Source organism: Rhincodon typus, chromosome 32 (genome assembly GCF_021869965.1).
Source record: "Rhincodon typus isolate 14 chromosome 32, sRhiTyp1.1, whole genome shotgun sequence".
NCBI classification, from domain to species: domain Eukaryota; kingdom Metazoa; phylum Chordata; class Chondrichthyes; order Orectolobiformes; family Rhincodontidae; genus Rhincodon; species Rhincodon typus.
This window is the reverse complement of record NC_063363.1, coordinates 4,984,523-5,002,657: the sequence shown is the minus strand read 5'-3', so window position 1 is coordinate 5,002,657 and position 18,135 is coordinate 4,984,523. Positions and strand designations below refer to the sequence as shown.

Here is an 18,135-nt window from a genome sequence, read left to right as displayed (position 1 = left end):
GCAGACAGGTTGAGGGATGGAATTCCAGAGCTTAGGGTCCATACAGCTGACAGCATGGTCACTAATGGTGGAGCGACATACGAAATGGTTAAGAGGCCAGAACTGAAGGAAATTTGGTGAGAAAGTTGGTTGAGGAATGGATACAAGGTCTGTTGGGTTGGATCACAATCCCTTGTGAAAATTCTGCAATTTCTCTGGGCACTGCTGCCTGCCTCACTGATTCTAACAGCTTGGCTGAGATTCACCAACATGAACGAATGTCAAATGAATTGTGTTCCTGACCTGGTACAAAGTACAAAAGGTGCTCAGTCCTCAAAAAACAAACCGGATGTTCATACTGCACTGCTAGAATTTGCATTTACTGAAACAAGGACACATGGTGTGAGTGTGCGAGGATATTGTGTATTACAGTATTTACTGTAAACCAAATAAAATGCCCTTGGAGTTAAAGCAAGGCAGGGGAGGCAGGCTTGATTTGCACAGTGCTCCTTGAATAATATGTCAATGTTAAGGGTCATTCGACCCAAAATGTTAACTCTGATTTCTCTCCACAAATGCTGCCAGGCTTGCTGAGTTTTTCCAGCAATTCCTGATTCTATTTCTGATTTACAGCATCTGCAGTTCTTTCGGTCAATTTCAATCACTCAGTTACCAGGCTGATATTGAAATGTTGGGTCTAGTGTAAGGAAGAGGTCAGATTTGATCTCTTGACACAGAGAATATATTTATGGTGATAGGCTGATAATGAAGGAAGACCTGGCATTTTATAGCATCTTTCACATTCTGAGGTCATCCCACAGAGCCTCTTAGCCAACTTCTAAAGTATTGAAGGAAAACTATTGGTCATCAGGGAGAATACCTCTGTTTTTCCTAGAAGTAATTTTGTGGAATTAAGATGTTATGAAGAGGTACAAAATCAGTTAGGACTCTATTCACTGGAGTTTAGAAGAATGAGGGGGAAATTTCATAGAAACCTGGAAAATCCTAACAGGACCAGACAGGGTCAATGCAGGAAGGATATTCCTGATGACCAAATCCAGAGCCAGAAGTCACGGTTTAACGATATATGCCATTTCGAACTGAGACAAGGAGACGTGTCTTCATCCAGAGAGTAGCCTGTAGAATTCTCTGCCATAGAAAGTGGTTGAGGCCAAAACAGACTTGAATGTTGTCAAGATAGTTCTTACGGCTAAGGGAATAAATGAGAGTCAGTTTAACATCTCATGTGAAAGGTGCCACCTCTGAAAATGTATAACTCCCACAGTGCCACTCAGCATTAGCCTCAATTTTGAGCTCAAGTGCCTTGGGTGGGACTTGAACAAACAACTTTTAGACTCAGAAGCAAACATCCTGTATCTGTCCCTGTTCCAGAGGATTGAGCATCTGTCTGTCACCCATCAGGCAGCTCAGACACTCATTTCACTGGCTGCCTGAAAGATAGGGAGTGTCTCAGGCCAAGAAAAGGCATCTCAAGCCCATTGTCAAGTGAATGGCAGTCTCTACGGGCAGCAGAGCTGAGACAGTTTGTACAGTGTCACTCCTGGGTTATTTTGTAATCAACAGACCTTCTGTACGGTCATCATAGCCACAAAGTGAAGAGAAAGCCATCAACCGACTTATCAACACTATCCCTGTGAACAAGGCACAACAACAGAAGGGCACATACCAATCTAAAAGTAAACACAGAGATAGAGCAACACATAGTAAAGGAAAGAAGGACAAGGCAAGGCAAGGACCCCACAAACTATCACCACTTATTGGAACAAAATGTTAAGGTTGTTTGCATTTGACTTGTCAAGTTTCTCTCCACTCCTCCTTCAATGAAGGGGTTGTGTGTTAATTGTGGCAAAATTGCACAGAAAAAGACCAAGGTCCAAATAGTTCTCTCTGCAATGATAGAGGAGTTGTTGACTAAGCGCAGTGATAAACCTCTATCAATGGGTGCATAAGGGACTCAGACATGACATGAGGAAAAACCCCCAGTGATGGAGTTTTGGGTCATAGATTTAAAAAAATCAATTGTCCCTCTCAAAAATATTACATTCATGACTTGTCACGTCTTATGTTACTCGCATTCTGGATCCTAAGGTGTTATTTTCCAAATCAAATCTCTCTGATCTGGAGATGAATGAGTCAATACTAACAGCTCCCACTATTTCCCTGGGGATCCCCTCTGTAGATTGATCTCTCACTCCCTGGAATATCGAGCTGGATTTTACCAGGCCTGTGAAGATGGGCTGGGAAGTGGGAGAGGAGCTCGATGTATTCCTGTTGTCATGACGTTTTAGCAGCAGTGGGAAACTCAGAGCTTGAGAGCCCATTAATAGGCCAGCTTAGACAATGGCTGGCATTTTACTGGTGCTGAGAGGGACCTCTGCAATGTGAGGAGACGGCCAGATAACACTGACGGCCACTTAGTGGGTTCTGGGGTGGAAGGGGTGGCCCTCCTTTATGGTTTCCATGACCCAGCAAGGATGTGCCCCACCAGCTCCATGGTAACACACAGCACTGGTTGCACTCAAGACTCAAGTGCACCAACAGAAGAAAGACAGCTGTGTTCACGCTGCCCAGATTGCCTGGTTCATGTATGGTTAAAGAGAAAACTTGACCAAATGTGCCACAATAAGAACATAAGATGTCAGAGCATAAGTAAGCTGTTCAAACTATCGAGTTTGCTTCATGAGATCATGGCTGATCTTATAATCCCCAAGTCCAGTTTCCTGCCTTTTCCCTATGACCTTGATTCACTTGCTGATTAAAAATCTGTTTATCTCAGCCTTGAATATACTTAATGACTCAGCCTTGACAGCCCTCTGTGGTAAAGAGTTTCACATATTCACTATCTTTTGAGGATTGCAGATGTCAGTTCCTTCTACCTGCAGCCTCAGCAATGACCACCTCTAAAGAGGATGCTGCTGTGTCCTCCCACAGGGTTGACAGTACTGACGGCCATCCTGAATAGGCTAGAGATCCCAGTGGCAGTCTCTTAATTGGGAAGATAGTGATGCAGGAATTTATTCTTTTATCCATTCAGGAGAAGTGGACATTGCTGGCTGGGCCAGCATTTATTGCCCAGCAGTCACAAGTTGCCCTTGAGAAGGTGGTAGTGAGCTGTTTTCTTGAGCCGCTGCAATCCGTGTGCTATAGATGCGTCCACAATGCTGTTCGGGAGGGAATTCCAGGATTTTGACCCAGTGACAGTGAAGGAACGGCAATATATTTCCAAGTCAGGATGGTGAGTGACTTGGAGGGGAACTTGGAGGGGTTGGTGTTCCCATATGTCTGATGCCATTGTCCTTCTAGATGGAAATGGTTGTGGGTTTGGAAGGTGCTGCCTGAGGAGTCTTGGTGAATTTCTGCAGTGCATCTTGTAGATTGAACACATAGCCGTTACTGAGTGTCAGTGATGGAGGGAATGGATGTTTGTGGATGTGATGACAATCAAGCGGGCTGCTTTGTCCTAGATGGTGTCAAGCTTCTTGAGTGACGTTGGAGCTACACTCATCCAGAATATTCCATCACACTCCTAACTTGCAGCATGTAGATGGTGGACAGGCTTTGGGGAGTCAGGAGGTAAGTTATTCGCCATAGAATTCCCAATCTCTGACCTGCTGTTATAGACACTGTATTTATATGGCAAGTACAGTTGTATTTCTGGTCAATGGTGACCCCTAGGGTTTTGTGGGGGAGGGTAAGTTTTGAGAAAGGGGGGTGGTGCTCTGCAATGGTGATGCCATTGAAAGTCAAGAAGTGATGGTTACACTCTCTCTTGCAGATGGTCATTGCCCTGGCTTTTGTGTGGCATGAATGTTACTTGCCACTTTGTCGACCCAAATTTGGATATTGCCCATACAGGACAAATGAAATAGGAGTAGACCGTTCAGCCTTCATGAAGCTGCTTTATGCTTCAACTAGATCATGGTTAATCTTCTATTTTAACACCATTGTCCCACAAATAAATGGCTGCTTCAGAGCTCCACTATTGCCAGGATAGGGTCAGCTCCTGGTTTAGCTCCTGCTGGTGAGACGTTCACTCTACTGGAAAGATTCAGTCCAACATTCCCACAGATTAGTTTTGAATTTACCCCTTTTCTTGCACACGCCATGATCTCTGGGTCTAGAGACAAGCCAGATGGCCATAGTCTAAACTCCCTAGATCCTTCAGATTCTGCCCATCAGCAATTGTACCACCACATAGAATTCACCACACAGGAGCAGGCCATTCATCTTAACTGATCCATGATGGAGATAGCAAAATACTGCAGGTGCTGGAGATCTAAAATAAAAACTGTAAGAGCTGGGATAACTCAGCAGGTCTGTGGAGAGAGAAACAGAGTTAATATCTGCATCCAAAATGACTCCAATACATTCTGAAGAGTCATATTGGACTTGCAATTAGAATTTCCCGCTCCACAGACCTGCTGAGTTTCCCCTGCACTTTCTGGTCCACAATGGTGTATACACTTCACGTGAATCTCCTCCCAACCTACTTCATCTCACCCTATCAGCACATCCTGCTTTTCCTACACCCCTAACTTTCTTATTTAGCTTTGCCTTAAATGCATCTATCATCCAATGCACCAATTATTGTGGCAGCAAGTTCCACATTCTCTTTACTCTCTTTGTAAAGAGTTTGCTCCTAAATTTCCAATTCAATTTATTTGTGACTATCCCCCTTCCCCCACTGCTCAATGTTTCTTGACAGTTATAAACTTCCAGTTTTGCTAAGCGCCTTAGGATATTCCACTATCTCATAGGTACTGTATAAATGCACATTGTTAAAATATTTTTAGTATCTTTTGTTGATTTCAGAATACTTGTCAGCGTTTGTCAGAAAATTCCCCTCCATGAATAGTCAGAAGATGAAAGCCTGCTGCACTGTGGAGAAAACGTGTTGTTACAAATACAAAGTTTAAAAGTTTTTAATTTTGAGACTGTTTAATTTAAGGTAAAACAGAGGAGTGAAGGGGTCATGTGATCTGTTCTGAATTCTGGCTGACAACAAGCTTGAAAGTAAAAGGTAAAAGGCTTGGTTGATAAAGGTAAAAGTGGAGGGTAGGTTTCTTACTGGGAAGAAGGTATGAAATACCAATGAACAAGGCAGAGGTGTGGACAGTGGACAAAGCTTTTAACCACCAAGTTTCATGGGGAGGTGCTAAGCAACTCAGGCTTTATAAAGGGCCACATTTTAAAAGGTTGATTTAATTCTATGACAAAATGGCATTTGTGATCTAGAAAATGGGGGATTTAGAATGTTTTTGACCAACATTTTTTCCTGGATACAAGACCCATATGGTTCATACTGCCAGAGCGATTGGCTTTGAGAGAGGATAATACCACAGGAAGCCATTGTAATAGCAGTTGCAGAATTTTCTTAAGATATGACTGAACCTCAGACACATCAGTTAGTGAGAATTTTGGAGAAAGATAGAACGGGTAGTGCTGTGCCTTAAGCAGAGAAAATGCTGGTCCCATTGGTTCCAATGTGAATCACAGGTGGAAGTTCACACTCAGATTGAAGAGATCAAGTTGTTGAGGATTTAAACAAAATTGGAAAATACTCCTATCTTGGCTAGAAAGAAGAATTCCCAATTCATCCATCAACATGAAAGTTAGTTTGGCGATTAAAAGTCACTTAGCTGAAATAGGAAAAAGAAAGCAAACCATCAGGAGCTGAGGATAGCTTGGAACTGGTTCCTGGAGAATAAAGTGTCCAAATAAGCGAGAGAGGAATCTATAACTGCAAGGGGAAATTTTTTGTTGTTCTAAGTTAAATGGGGGTTATTTTCTGTAGTTTACACTATATTTCACTTGCTGAATAGTGCTTAGACAATTTTTTTTTTAGTTTATTTATGACAGTGAATGTCTTAAACCTTGTAATCTTGTTTTGTGATTCTTCCAGTCAGTCTCTGAAGATATCTTTCTAAAAGTTATCAATGTCTGTGGGATCATTTCAATGTTGAGCCCTGGGTGTGACAAATTGGAAATGCAATGGTGTGTGGTTTCTGATTTTGCACATAGACAATGTGGTTTTATCCTGATGGACTTGGGCAATGAATTATTAAAACAAAAAGTGTCAATTCTCATTTATTTGTAGCAATACCTCTTGGGGAAAGAATAGGGGAAGCATTAAGTGATTGTGCCTGGTCATTTTATTTGGGGGTTAAAACGTGGCACAAGATGCCTTCCTGACCTCCTTAGGGAAGTACATTCTCCCTCCCTGACAACTGTTGCCTTGTCTGAAGGATGCCTAAATAGAATGGTTGAGTCCATTCTCTTTATCATGTGTTTGTTCACTTCCCTTCATTGTGTAAGTTAAAACTTTGTTGACAGCAGTGCAAAAACTACCAGCAGGATGATTTCCACAATTTTTAGTGTCTTATTCTACAGTTGCAGGAAAATTTAGAGTGAGAAGAGGCCATTCAGCTCACTGTATCGGAGATCAAACTGACTATTTCATCTGACATTCCCATCACTATCTGTCCACTGTTCGGAGGACTCGAAATTACTTCTCTCAAGAACTGAAAACAAGTGAGCTATGTCCCAAAGTCTCCAATGGTGTTTCTAAGCTCTCTACCAGCATTGTTAATCTCTCCAGTAATGCTGTTAATCTCTCCATCTGAACTGTTAATCTTTCCACCAATACTGCTGATTTCTGCACCAATGCAGTTAATGTATCTGTTACTATTTTAAGTCTCCTGCTTGTGGGATGTGCTGCAGAACTCATGTAATCAGTCACATTAAAAATTGAAAGATAAAACTTCTTGGATTGACCTTAAACATTCTTCCTTTAAACAATTCAACTCAATTATTACAATTCATAAACAAAAATACACACAAGCAGAAAAATTGGCTACGACTGTGTGTGTATTCTTGCATACACACATGTTTACTTGTGTGTGTTCATATATACACAGTCATGGATATATGTATGTTATTTTTGCATGCACGCTGTGTGTGGAGGTGCTTGTGTGTTACAGGATATGTTCATATAGAAACAAAAACAGAAGTTTGATGGAAAAGCTCAGCAGGTCTGGCAGCATCTCTGGAGAGAAATCAGAGTTAATATTTCGGGTCCGGTGACCTTTCCTCAGAACTGATGGTAGCTAGGAAATGATGGTTTATATGCAGAAATAGGGTGGGGGGAGGGCGGTAAGGAGTAAACAATAGGTGGGGATAGACCCCAAACAGAGAGAAAAGCAGTTAGACAGACAAAGACATTGATAACAATGTGGCTAGGAGGATAAATAGCTGTTAATGGAGACTATTATTGATAACAATAGGTAGTGTGTAATGGCAGTGTGTAATAACATATCACATATGTGATAATATATATGTAATAACATATCTATGTTCATATAGAATGTGCATGTGATTATATGTGTGTTCTGCTTACAGTTGTTTTTACATATGTGTGTTGTGTTTGTGTGGTGTCTGTGTGTATGGTGTGTGTGTGTAAGTTTCCGTGTTGAGTGTGTATTTTAAAAGAACAATTGAGACTTTGGAACAGTGGGCAGAAGAAGACTCTTTCATGCCCCATCAACTCACTGAAATGTAACCATAATTTTAAGTTAATTTCTTTTACAGACTCACCCAGCACTTGGTTCCATATTAATGACACAGGATCCTGCAATAACAGCTCATGTTTCTTGTTCCCCATTAACTGTGCTACATATTGTATAAAAATAATTTAAAACTCATGCAATCACAGAATAGTTACAGCACAGAAGGAGGCCATTTGGCCTACTGCATCCATGCTGGCCCTTTGAATGAGCAGTTCACTCAGTATCACTCCCTTGGCTTTTCTTATTGGCCTGTCAAATCTTTCCTTTACAGATAATGATCCAATTCCCTTTTGAGTGCCTGAGTTAAATTTGCCTCCACCACATTCTTAGTAGTGTGTTCCAGATCCTAAACACTCGTGGTGTCAAAACATTCTTCCTCATGTTGCCTTTGCTAATGGAAGTGGAAATCTGTTAATAACCAGGACACAAAGTGAAAATGTGATACAGCTGAGCAGCATTAATAAGAAACTCTTAGTTTCTCCTGTCTTAAACTAACAAAATGAAGAATTAAATTAAGATTTACTTCTTTTGTAAGCCTCCTGTGCTATAAGTAAATTGCAGCACAATGAACCATTGAATGTAATGGATTTCCTTTGTATCTTCAATCTGTGCCCTCTGGCTCTCGACCCTTCTTCACATCTATTCTATCCAGACCCCTGTAGATTGTGAACAACTTAATCAAATCATCTCTTAACCTTCTCCTCTCTAATGTAAACAGTCCCAACATTTCCAACTGTTCACCTGGCTGAAATTTCTCATCCCTGTGACCATGTCTGCCAATGTTTTTTTCTTCACAGTTGCTGACACCTTCACACCTTTCTGAAGGACAGACGTAAAAGATTCTAACACATGTCAGTAAAGAAACCTCAAATAAATGGTTAACATCACTGATTTGACTTCACTCAACCTTAAACTTTGGATTCTTCCCCAGGAGGGATACTTCAGTCCAAAGTTCCCAACTCTTAAGATCTTTATCCAAAGATAACACTGGGCTCTGCCCTCCGTCTCCATGTACCCAGAATGATCCCAGTGCAGATCAGACTGAGATGGAAGGCAGGGGTCATTCCCTGTTACCTGCTGGCTACAGAAGAAATTCAGTCAAAGCCCGCAACGTGACCATTTCCTCTGGGCACTTGGCAGATTGGCAGAGAAGGACACTTGTGATCTGCTTGGAACCAAAATGCTTTTCTTTGTAAATTGTGCTTCTGTTAATTATTAATATAAAGTTGTTGGGCTGAAATCCTAGAACAGGGCGGGATGAGAAGAACCTTACATTCTAGGAGCAGATTAGAAAAAAAAACAGCGTGTCTTTTTCAGTCGCTGCTCACTCACACAGCGACAGGGTAAGATTCACAAATCTCATTCAGAAAGAAAGTGCTTTCTCAGGCGCTGCTGTGTTTTATTAAATGAGAGATTCTGTACATACCGTTCTGTTCCTTCATGTTGGACCTCTGCTGTCTGAGATGTTTATAGATCCGGAAGGTTGAAGGTACAGCCTGGTTATAAAGCAATCTCTTATCACATGAACGGAGCGAAGTTTGATGCTCCAATGCGGGATGTTTAATGTTTAAACACCATCAGATTACACGGGCTCTCTCTGCTACACCTTACACTGCTCGGCTTCCTCTTGCTAAGAGCTGGAGAAGTCCGTGCCTGTGAGCCCTGGCCCCTCGGTCCCTTCATTCCGCCCCCCAACACAGGGATTTGTAAAGTTGCTCGCAGACCAGGGAGGGTGGCGCTGAGCTCAGCCCCCTCTCTGGGTGTCTGTCTACAGCCTCCTGCCGTGAACCAGCCGCTTGCTGATCCCACAGGGGCTCCGCCTTCCAGCAGCAGGTGTCAGCCAAGGCTCAGCGAGGAGCTGAACTCTCTCAGTCCAGGGGTTCCAGTCCCACCGCAGCACCCAAGCCCACAGGGGGCGAGCTACACTGTCGCAGGTACCGCTTCCCCTTCGGACGCGGCGCTCACCCCTGGCACTGGTTTGAAAACCGGAGAGGAATTCTCCGCTGTCTCCTGGCCAACATTCACCCCTCATCTCACCCCACAGAAGCAGACTATCTGGGCATCAACACAGTTGCAGTTTGTGGGAGCTGTGTCCAAGAGACACCACAACCGTGAGAACACCTCAAAAGGACCTCCTTGGCTGTGAAGTGATTTGTGATGACCTGAGGTCAAGAACGGTGCTATACAAATGCAAGCGTTTCTTTTCCACTGTCTCACTTCTTGGCATTAGTTTGGGGGGGTGGGGGGTGGGGGGAGGTGGCTGCGGTTGATGCTTAAAATAAGCACAAGGTGAAGCTGTTATAGTCCTGCACTGACTGGGGTTGGTTTAACCTGAGGGTCACTATGCCATAGCTGAGGTCATTGAGAAAGCAGGAACTTAATGGTAAGCACAGCTGGCAGAGGAACTGAAACCACACTGTTGGCATTACCCCACATTGCGGACTAACCTTCCAGCCAACTGAACTAACCATGACAGACTTCACAAGGGATCTGTACATGTGCCTCCCACGTTACTGTGTCCTACCGATCGCGTTCAGGCTGATAGTGCTGGTGTGTTCCGTGTGATCTATTTTGTTCCCTGTGGGAGAAAGCTGCCACTCAGGAGGAGGGGAAGCCTCCATGAGCTGAGATCTCAAGTGTGTGCACTCACAGACTGATTTTTTTTTATTCGTTCATGGGATGTGTACATCGCTAGCTCAGCCAGCATTTATTTTCCATCCCTCATTGCCCAGAGGATAGTTAAGAGTCAGATTGCAGTGAGTCTGAAGTTACATGTAGGCTAGACCAGGTAAGGATGGCAGTTTCCTTCCCTAAAGGACATTAGTGAACCAGATGGGTTTTTCCCAACAATCGACAATGAATTCATGGTCATCATTAGACATTTATTTCCAGATATTCATTGAATACAAATTCCACCATCTGCCGTGGCGGGATTTGAACCCAGCTCCCCAGAACATTATCTGGGTTTCTGGGTTAATAGTCCAATGATAATGCCACTTGGCCATTGCAGCAGCACCATCTTTGAGGCAGGTGGTTGACATCTCACTGTAATGTTGCATTCCTGTGCAGGTTCCTTGCTCCATGTACAATAAACACAGCCTTTAGAGTTACCCTGGTGCCTGGGGGTGGGGTGTATGTGTGTGTATGTGGGTGGGTGTGTGTGTATATGTGTGTGTGCGCGCGCACAGGTGTGTGTGTATGTGCACGCATGTGTGTGTGTGTTTGTGTGTGTGGGTATGTGTGCGTGGAGCTGAGTGTTCCTCATTGTTTGCTTCGTGTCAACACCTTGACCAAGGAGAATCGACTTACTAACCACTTGGCCTGCAGTATAGATTGTTGTGACAGTTTGAAATTTGGCATTCTTGTGTTTGTCCTGATGAGTGCAAGACAAAAATCTTCAGCAACATGTCTCTATTTTCAGTAAGATTTCATTCTACCCATTGTCTTTATCCAGCTTCTCCTTAAATACATCAGTGAGAGTAAAGAGGAAGACTTGCATTCATACTGTGATTTACATAACTACTCAAAATACTTTACAGCAAAGGAGATTTTTTAAATGTGTAGTCCCTGTAGTAATGTTGGAAACATGGCAATCAAATGGCACAAAGTAAACTCCACAAAAAGCAATGTAACAATCACCAGAAATTCATGTTTTTTGTAACGTTGAATAAGAGTAAATATTAACCAGGGCATTGGGGATAAACCCTGGTCTTCTTCAAAATAGTACTGTGGGATTTTTCCCATCCTCTGAGCAGGCCAGTGGGGCTTCAGTTTAATATCTCCTGTGAAATAGATCAAGGGACTGAAAGGCCTAGTTCTGCTCCTGTTTCATATGTTTATAAGTTATGTCATTCATCTCCTGAGGTGGCAAAGTCTGCATTTACACCACTTTCTGGGTAAAGAAGCTGCTCCCAAATTCCTAAAAGGATTCATCAGTGAATAAATTATGTTTATGTATTAGAATAAACTCCCGTTATATGCGACTTCATTGTTCGAGTATTTGCTTTTCTGCTAAACCATTATGTGCAGCATTTCACAATTGCACGTCGACAGCTTTCGGGGAAAAGAATGAAAATTTGGAGAAAATGTCAAGAAACGAGAAAGGTGCTGAAATGAATGTTTTAAAAAAAGTGCATTTTATTTCTTGGACTGGAGCGTGTGTACTCTGCATGCACCATCTGCTCTTTGCTGGAATGTTTACACATGGCAGTTCATTACTACTACAATGATCACATTTTGGTGGAGATCCTTTTAAGAATAAGTATAGCACATCTTATATATTTCTTTTCTTGACATCTTCAGATGTATTAAAAGCATCATTTCTAGTGCCTTATGCTTTCTGCTGAGGCAACTGATTTACTCTGTTGGCTGGACAGCTGGTTCACAATGCAGACTGATGTTTATGGTCTGGGTTCACTTCCCACATTGACTGAGGTTACCATGAAGGATTCACCCATCTCAACTTCTCCCCTTTACCTGAGGTGTGGTGATGCTCAGCTTAAATCACCATTAGTCATCTCTCGCTAATGAGACAGCAACTCTGTGGTCCAGTGGGACTATGGTGACTTTATTTTACTGTATACGGTACACATCAAAAGTTTAGATGGTTGATATCTGTCCAATTGACTCACATTATGAACATTAACCATCGGTGAATTTGCTACTTCTGAGGTTTTCCAAGATTGCAGTTCTCATAAGAGTAGCACTTGACTCATATTGCAGCCTGCTGTTTCATGAAGGAAAGGGGTGAGGTCAGAGTGGAGGGACATTGTTTTCAGGGTGGGGGCCATGAGTTGAGGCATGAGTGTCAAGCTCACATCAAATCAGTAACATGAAACCTGAGCTGTTTCATCTCTTGGGTCTGAACTAACCAGATGCTACATAGTGTTCCACCCAAACCAGGCTTCAATGTTATTGGGCTGTCCTGTATATGTAAACCAGTTTGCTAAGATTATTGTTCAGTCACTGTAACCATAGACCATAAAAACAGTTCCAGCACAGAAGGCCACTCAACCCATTGGGTCTATTCTGGTGAAAATGCGGCCGCAGGGCAGATAGAGTCAGGAGGTCGTGTGAAAATACCTCCAGGAATACTTCCAAACAGAGTTGGCAACTTGAGATAACACGGTGTAGAGCTGGATGAACACAGCAGGCCAAGCAGCATCAGAGGGGCAGGAAAGCTGACGTTTCGGGTCGAGGTCCTTCTTCAGAAATGGGGGAGGGGAAGGGGATTCTGAAATAAATAGGGAGAGAGGGGGAGGTGGATATAAGATGGATAAAGGAGAAGATAGGTGGAGACGAGACAGACAGGTCAAAGAGGCGGGGTTGGACCCAGTAAAGGTGAATGTAGGTGGGGAGTTAGGGAGGGCATAGGTCGGTCCAGGGAGGACGGACAGGTCAAGGAGGCGGGATGAGGTTAGTAGGTAGGAGATGGGGGTGGGGCTTGAGGTGGGAGGACAGGTTAGGGACCCAGGGACGAACTGGGCTGGTTTGGGATGCGGTCGGGGGAGAGGAGATTTTGAAGCTTGTGAAGTCCACATTGATACCCTTGGGCTGCAGGGTTCCCAAGCGAAATATGAGATGCTGTTCCTGCAGCTTTCGGGTGGCATCATTGTGGCAATGCAGGAGGCCCAGGATGGACATGTCGTTCAAGGAGTGGGAGGGGGAGTTGAAATGGTTCGCGACTGGAAGGTGCAGTTGTTTGTTGCGAACCGAGTGTAGGTGTTCCACAAAGCGGTCCCCAAGCCTCTGCTTGGTTTCCCCGATGTATAGGAGGCCACAACGGGAACAGCGGATACAGTATACCACATTAGCAGATGTGCAGGTGAACATCTGTTTGATGTGGAAGGTCTTCTTGGGGCCTGGGATGGGGGTGAGGGAGGAGTTGTGGGGGCAGGTGTAGCACTTGCTCCAGTTGCAGGGAAAAGTGCCGGGTGTAGTGGGGCTGGAGGGGAGTGTGGAGCGGACAAGGGAGTCACGGAGAGAGTGGTCCCTCCGGAAAGCAGATAAGGGTGAGGAGGGAAAAATGTCTTTGGTCGTGGGGTCAGATTGCAGATGGCGGAAGTGTCGGAGGATGATGCATTGGATTCGGAGGTTGGTGGGGTGGTACGTGAAGACGAGATGGATTCTGTTTTGGTTGTACATAATGACACTTCCGCCATCTGCAATCTGATTCTCCAGCATCGGCTGTTCCTACTATCTCTGTAACAGAGTTGGTAACTTGACAGCTGCTAAGTGCAAGGATCTCCCAGTCTGGTTTGAGAGTGCCTGTAATAATAATGGGTGGTGGGAGGTCAGTGAGGGATGGGCTAAGTGCGTCACTGTGATCATTTTTACCTCCCTGTGCACTCCATTCTCAACTAGAAGGATATGGGTGTAAACCAAATCGAGCTTAGATGCATATTGAAGATGCTTTACTCCTGCATGAGATGCTTGTTTCAATGCCCACATGTTGCCACTTTCAGTGCTGTCCCAGGTTTGATGAATAGGAGCGCTCACTTGTGCTGGTATTGTCTCGCGGTCTGGGTCAGACAAGTCTAACAGCAGCCTACCTGATCAGATAGAAGTGAAGGAATTCCTCCTTTATTTGTTGCCAGTGCTGTGGTTAATATTTAACATGTTTCTTTGGAGGAAAAAAAGGCTACTTGTACAGAGAGTTTGCTGCTGAACTCATCCATGTTTGTTCTAAGTGTCATTCACACGTCATTGTAGTTTAATAAGTGCACAGCTTTTCAATAAAGAGGAAGTACTGTACAACTGGAATTCATTTCAGCCCTGGGTCAGTGGATCAGACTCTTACCTCAGAGTCAGAAATTCACGTCCCACAACCTTCTCAGATCTCGGAATGCTCTCCTTTCTACCTGGCTTGTGCATCTTTGATTTTAATCTGCCCACCACTGGGCCCCACGGATAGGAAGTGTGAGACTGGGGTGGGAGTAAATAATGAGAATTTTTAAAAGCTGATCTTTTCACTGGTTTCTTTGAAGCAGAAATTAAACCTTAAAGATTGAGCAGCTAGGTCACAGCAACCATTTTACAAGATTCTTCTGATTACGCTCTCAGCTCCACTTAAAACCTTGGATTCCCTTGTCTATCAAAAATCTATCGAACTCAGTCTTGAATCAATTCGATAACCTGGACTCCATTGCTTTCTGAAGAATTTCACACTTTAACAACCCCCTGTTTCTGCTCACCTTTATCTTAAAAGAATGACATCTTATTTTTAAATGACATCGTCTGGTTCCAGCCTCCTCCATGGGAGGAACCATCGTCTGGGCTTCACCTGATCCAGTTCGCACAGGATCTTATAGACCTCTTTACCAGATAGGTAGGGTGGCATGGTGGCTCAGTGGTTAGCACTGCTGCCTCACAGCGCCAGGAACCCGGGTTCGATCCCACCCTCGGGCGACTGTCTGTATGGAATTTGCACGGTCTCCCAGTGTCTGCGTAGGTTTCCTCCAGGCGCTCCAGTTTCCTTCCACGGTCCAAAGATGTGCAGGCTAGGGTGGATTGGCCATGCTAAATTGCCTGTAGTATTCAGGGATGTGTAGTTTAGGTGGGTTATAGGAGGACGGGTCTGGGTGGGATGCTCTGAGGGTCAGTGTGGACTTGTTGGGCCAAAGGGCCTGTTTCCACACTGCAGGGATTCCATGATCAATGATAAACTACCCTACTCATCCTGTCCAACCCCAAATCTTTCACATCCGCCCACTCTGCAAGTGGTTTAATAAAAATTCAGAATAAGTTCTGATCACTTACGGAGATTAAAATCCAAGAACTGATGAACAAGAAATTTCCGTTGTTGTATCTCCTCAACTCCATCCAACACCCCTAACCAATCCTCATTGCTTTCAATCAGCATGCTATCCAACATTAACTTATACTCATATAGCACAGAAGAGGCCCTCTGGCCCATCAGATCTACCCTGACCTACCATACCTCGTCATCAATTAATTTGGAAGTCAATGTATTTAAGATGCAGGGTTATCAGTACAGTTACAATACTGGCATCTACCCAACAATGTGGAAAATTCCCCAGATATGTCCTATACACAAAAAGCAGGACAAATTAAACCCAGCCAGATACAGCCCCATCAGTCTACTCTCAATCATCAGTAAAGTGATGGAAGATATCATCAAGAGTGCTATCAAGCAGCACCTGCTCAGCAATAACCTGCTCAGTGACGCCCAGTCTGGGTTCTACCAGGACCACTCAGCTTCTGATCTCACTACAGCCTTGGTTCAAACATGGACAAAGGAGCTGAATTCCAGAGGTGAGGTGAGAGTGACAGCCCATCAAGGCCACATTTGACTGAGTGTGGCATCAAGGAGCCCTAGCAAAACTGGAATCAGTGGGTAACAGGGGCAAATGCTCCCGTGGTAAGAGTCATACCTGGCACACAGGAAGCTGGTTATGGTTGATGGAGGTCAGTCATCTCAGCTCCGGGTCATCTCTGCAGGAGTTCCTTAAGGTAGTGTTCTGGGGCTAACCATCTTCAGCTTCTTCATCAATGATCTTCCCTCCATCATGAGGCCACAGTGGGTATGTTCGCACAATGTTCAGCACCATTCATGACTCCTCAGATACTGAAGCAGTCTCTTTAGACACCACCTTCTGAACTCATGACCACTTCCATCTAGAAGGACAAGGACAGCAGATACATAGGAACACCACCACCTCCAAGTTTCTCTCCAAGTCACTCACCATCCTGTCTTGGAAATATACTGCCCTTCCTTCAGTGTCACTGGATCAAAATCCTGGAACTTGCTCCCTAAGGCCACTGTCGGTTTGCCTATAGAAAATAGACTGCAGTGATTTAAGAGAACAGGCGGTAAATGCTAGCCTAGGTAGCGTTGTCCACAGCCCATGAATGAATGAAAAAAATTCTATGTAATCCTGTGTGGATGATGGAAGGATTTCTTCAGCAGACGAAAAAAAAAGTCCAACAATTCTTTCCCAGGGTGGGGGTATCCCTGGCAAAGCTGTCATTTTTCATTCACTCCCGAGTTGTCTCTGAGAAGATAGTGGTGAACCCTATCTTGAATCATTGCAGTGTTGGTGGGGATGCTGCCCTTCATGTTAGGAAGGGAGTTCCTGGAATATGACCCAATGATGATGAGTGCCTCTCAGAATACCAAATCAACGCCTAAGGTTCGCACAGAAATTTGCAAGCTTCATTTGGTCTGCTATAAGTTATAATATACTCAATGCAACCTGGCTCGTAGTTTTTATCTCCATCCTTCCCTTCCTCAGGAGATATTTCTTTGTACCAGTTTTCTGAATACTGCTATCCAACAAAATTGCTGCTGCAGATCTTCATTGATTGATTTCATGCTGCTAAATTCTGTAAAGGTCTACAGTGTACAAAGCTATAGAATTTAATTCATCAGGAATAAACAAATGAAGAAGCGAGATAATGATAAAGAATATGATGCATTCAAAATGGGCTGAAAGGCCTCCTTTTGCTGTGTAACCATACTGTGATACTGTCCCAGTGCAATCTATCAAAGCAGACATTTCCTGTTAATGTACAGAGTTCCGCATTTCCTGTTGTGTTACTAGCAGCTTCCTGTTTACCAGAACATTGAAGAATTAGAAAAATAGATATTATAGAATTGCTTGACCCATAGATCGAAACGTGCCTTAAATTCTAGAGTTTGAAATGAGATTGCTCCCCCACATTGTAGACAATCTCCATAAAGTATTTACGCTCACTGTGGTCATTTACACCAAATGATTATTTTTATTGCAGCCAATGCATAACCGTTGAACATCCACTCCTTCCACCACTAACATACAGCGCCACAGTGTGTCCCATCTACAAGATGCACTGCAGCAACTCACCAAGGTTCCTTCGACAGCACCTTCCAAAACTGCAACTCCTACCACTTAGAAGGACACAGACAGCAATTTCCCTTCAGACTCTGGTAAAAATTTCTGAAGAGTTTGAGGCTTTTTCAGTTAGAGAGTGGTTGTGCAAACTGTGAAAATGTTGAACTGTGCTGATTAATTAACGCAAACAGCTAACAAATAATGAAAGCCACATTACCCTTAACAAATGCACATTGGTCTTTCTTTCTAGTTTTCTCCCCATCTTTCATGAATGTGTTGTACTTGGGTGTGAATAGATAATCAAGTGTAGTCCTTCTGTACCTTTCTGATGCAGTAGTTATAAGCCAACTAATCATTCTAACCTCTTGTGCATCCTGTGTGTCTTTGCTGTACCCCATGGGGCTATGCCTTCAGCTGCCTGGCCTGCAATCTCTAGAATTTCCGATGTAAAGCTTTTTCTCTCCTTTTAGTCTTAAAAATTTACCACTTTTTCCAAGCTTTGGGTCACCTATCCTGCAGACAGAAAGATCCCAGAGTTTAGTTTAAGTTAGGACACGGAAGTTTGGATGAACTCAAATTTAGGGTAGGAGGCCAGCTAGGGGCATATTGGAATTGTCCAACTGAGAGGTGACAAAGGCATGGATGAAGATTTCAGTTGCCAACGCAGGAGTGGGAATCAGTAAAGGTCAAATATTTAGATTTGAAAAAGCATTCAATGAGGTACGGCACATAATAAG

At 43.6% G+C, this 18,135-nt stretch overlaps 1 protein-coding gene across 1 annotated transcript in view; it reads right to left on the bottom strand.

Annotated features, from left to right (window-relative positions):
* LOC109936015 (Na(+)/H(+) exchange regulatory cofactor NHE-RF3-like) overlaps positions 1-9,370 on the bottom strand; it is a 41,306-nt gene extending 31,936 nt beyond the window's left edge. Inside the window, 1 exon segment of the mRNA XM_048615510.1 lies at positions 8,992-9,370. Coding sequence (XP_048471467.1) covers positions 8,992-9,007 — 16 coding nt within the window. The 5' untranslated portion in view covers positions 9,008-9,370.
* Between the last annotated feature and the right edge of the window lie 8,765 nt (positions 9,371-18,135).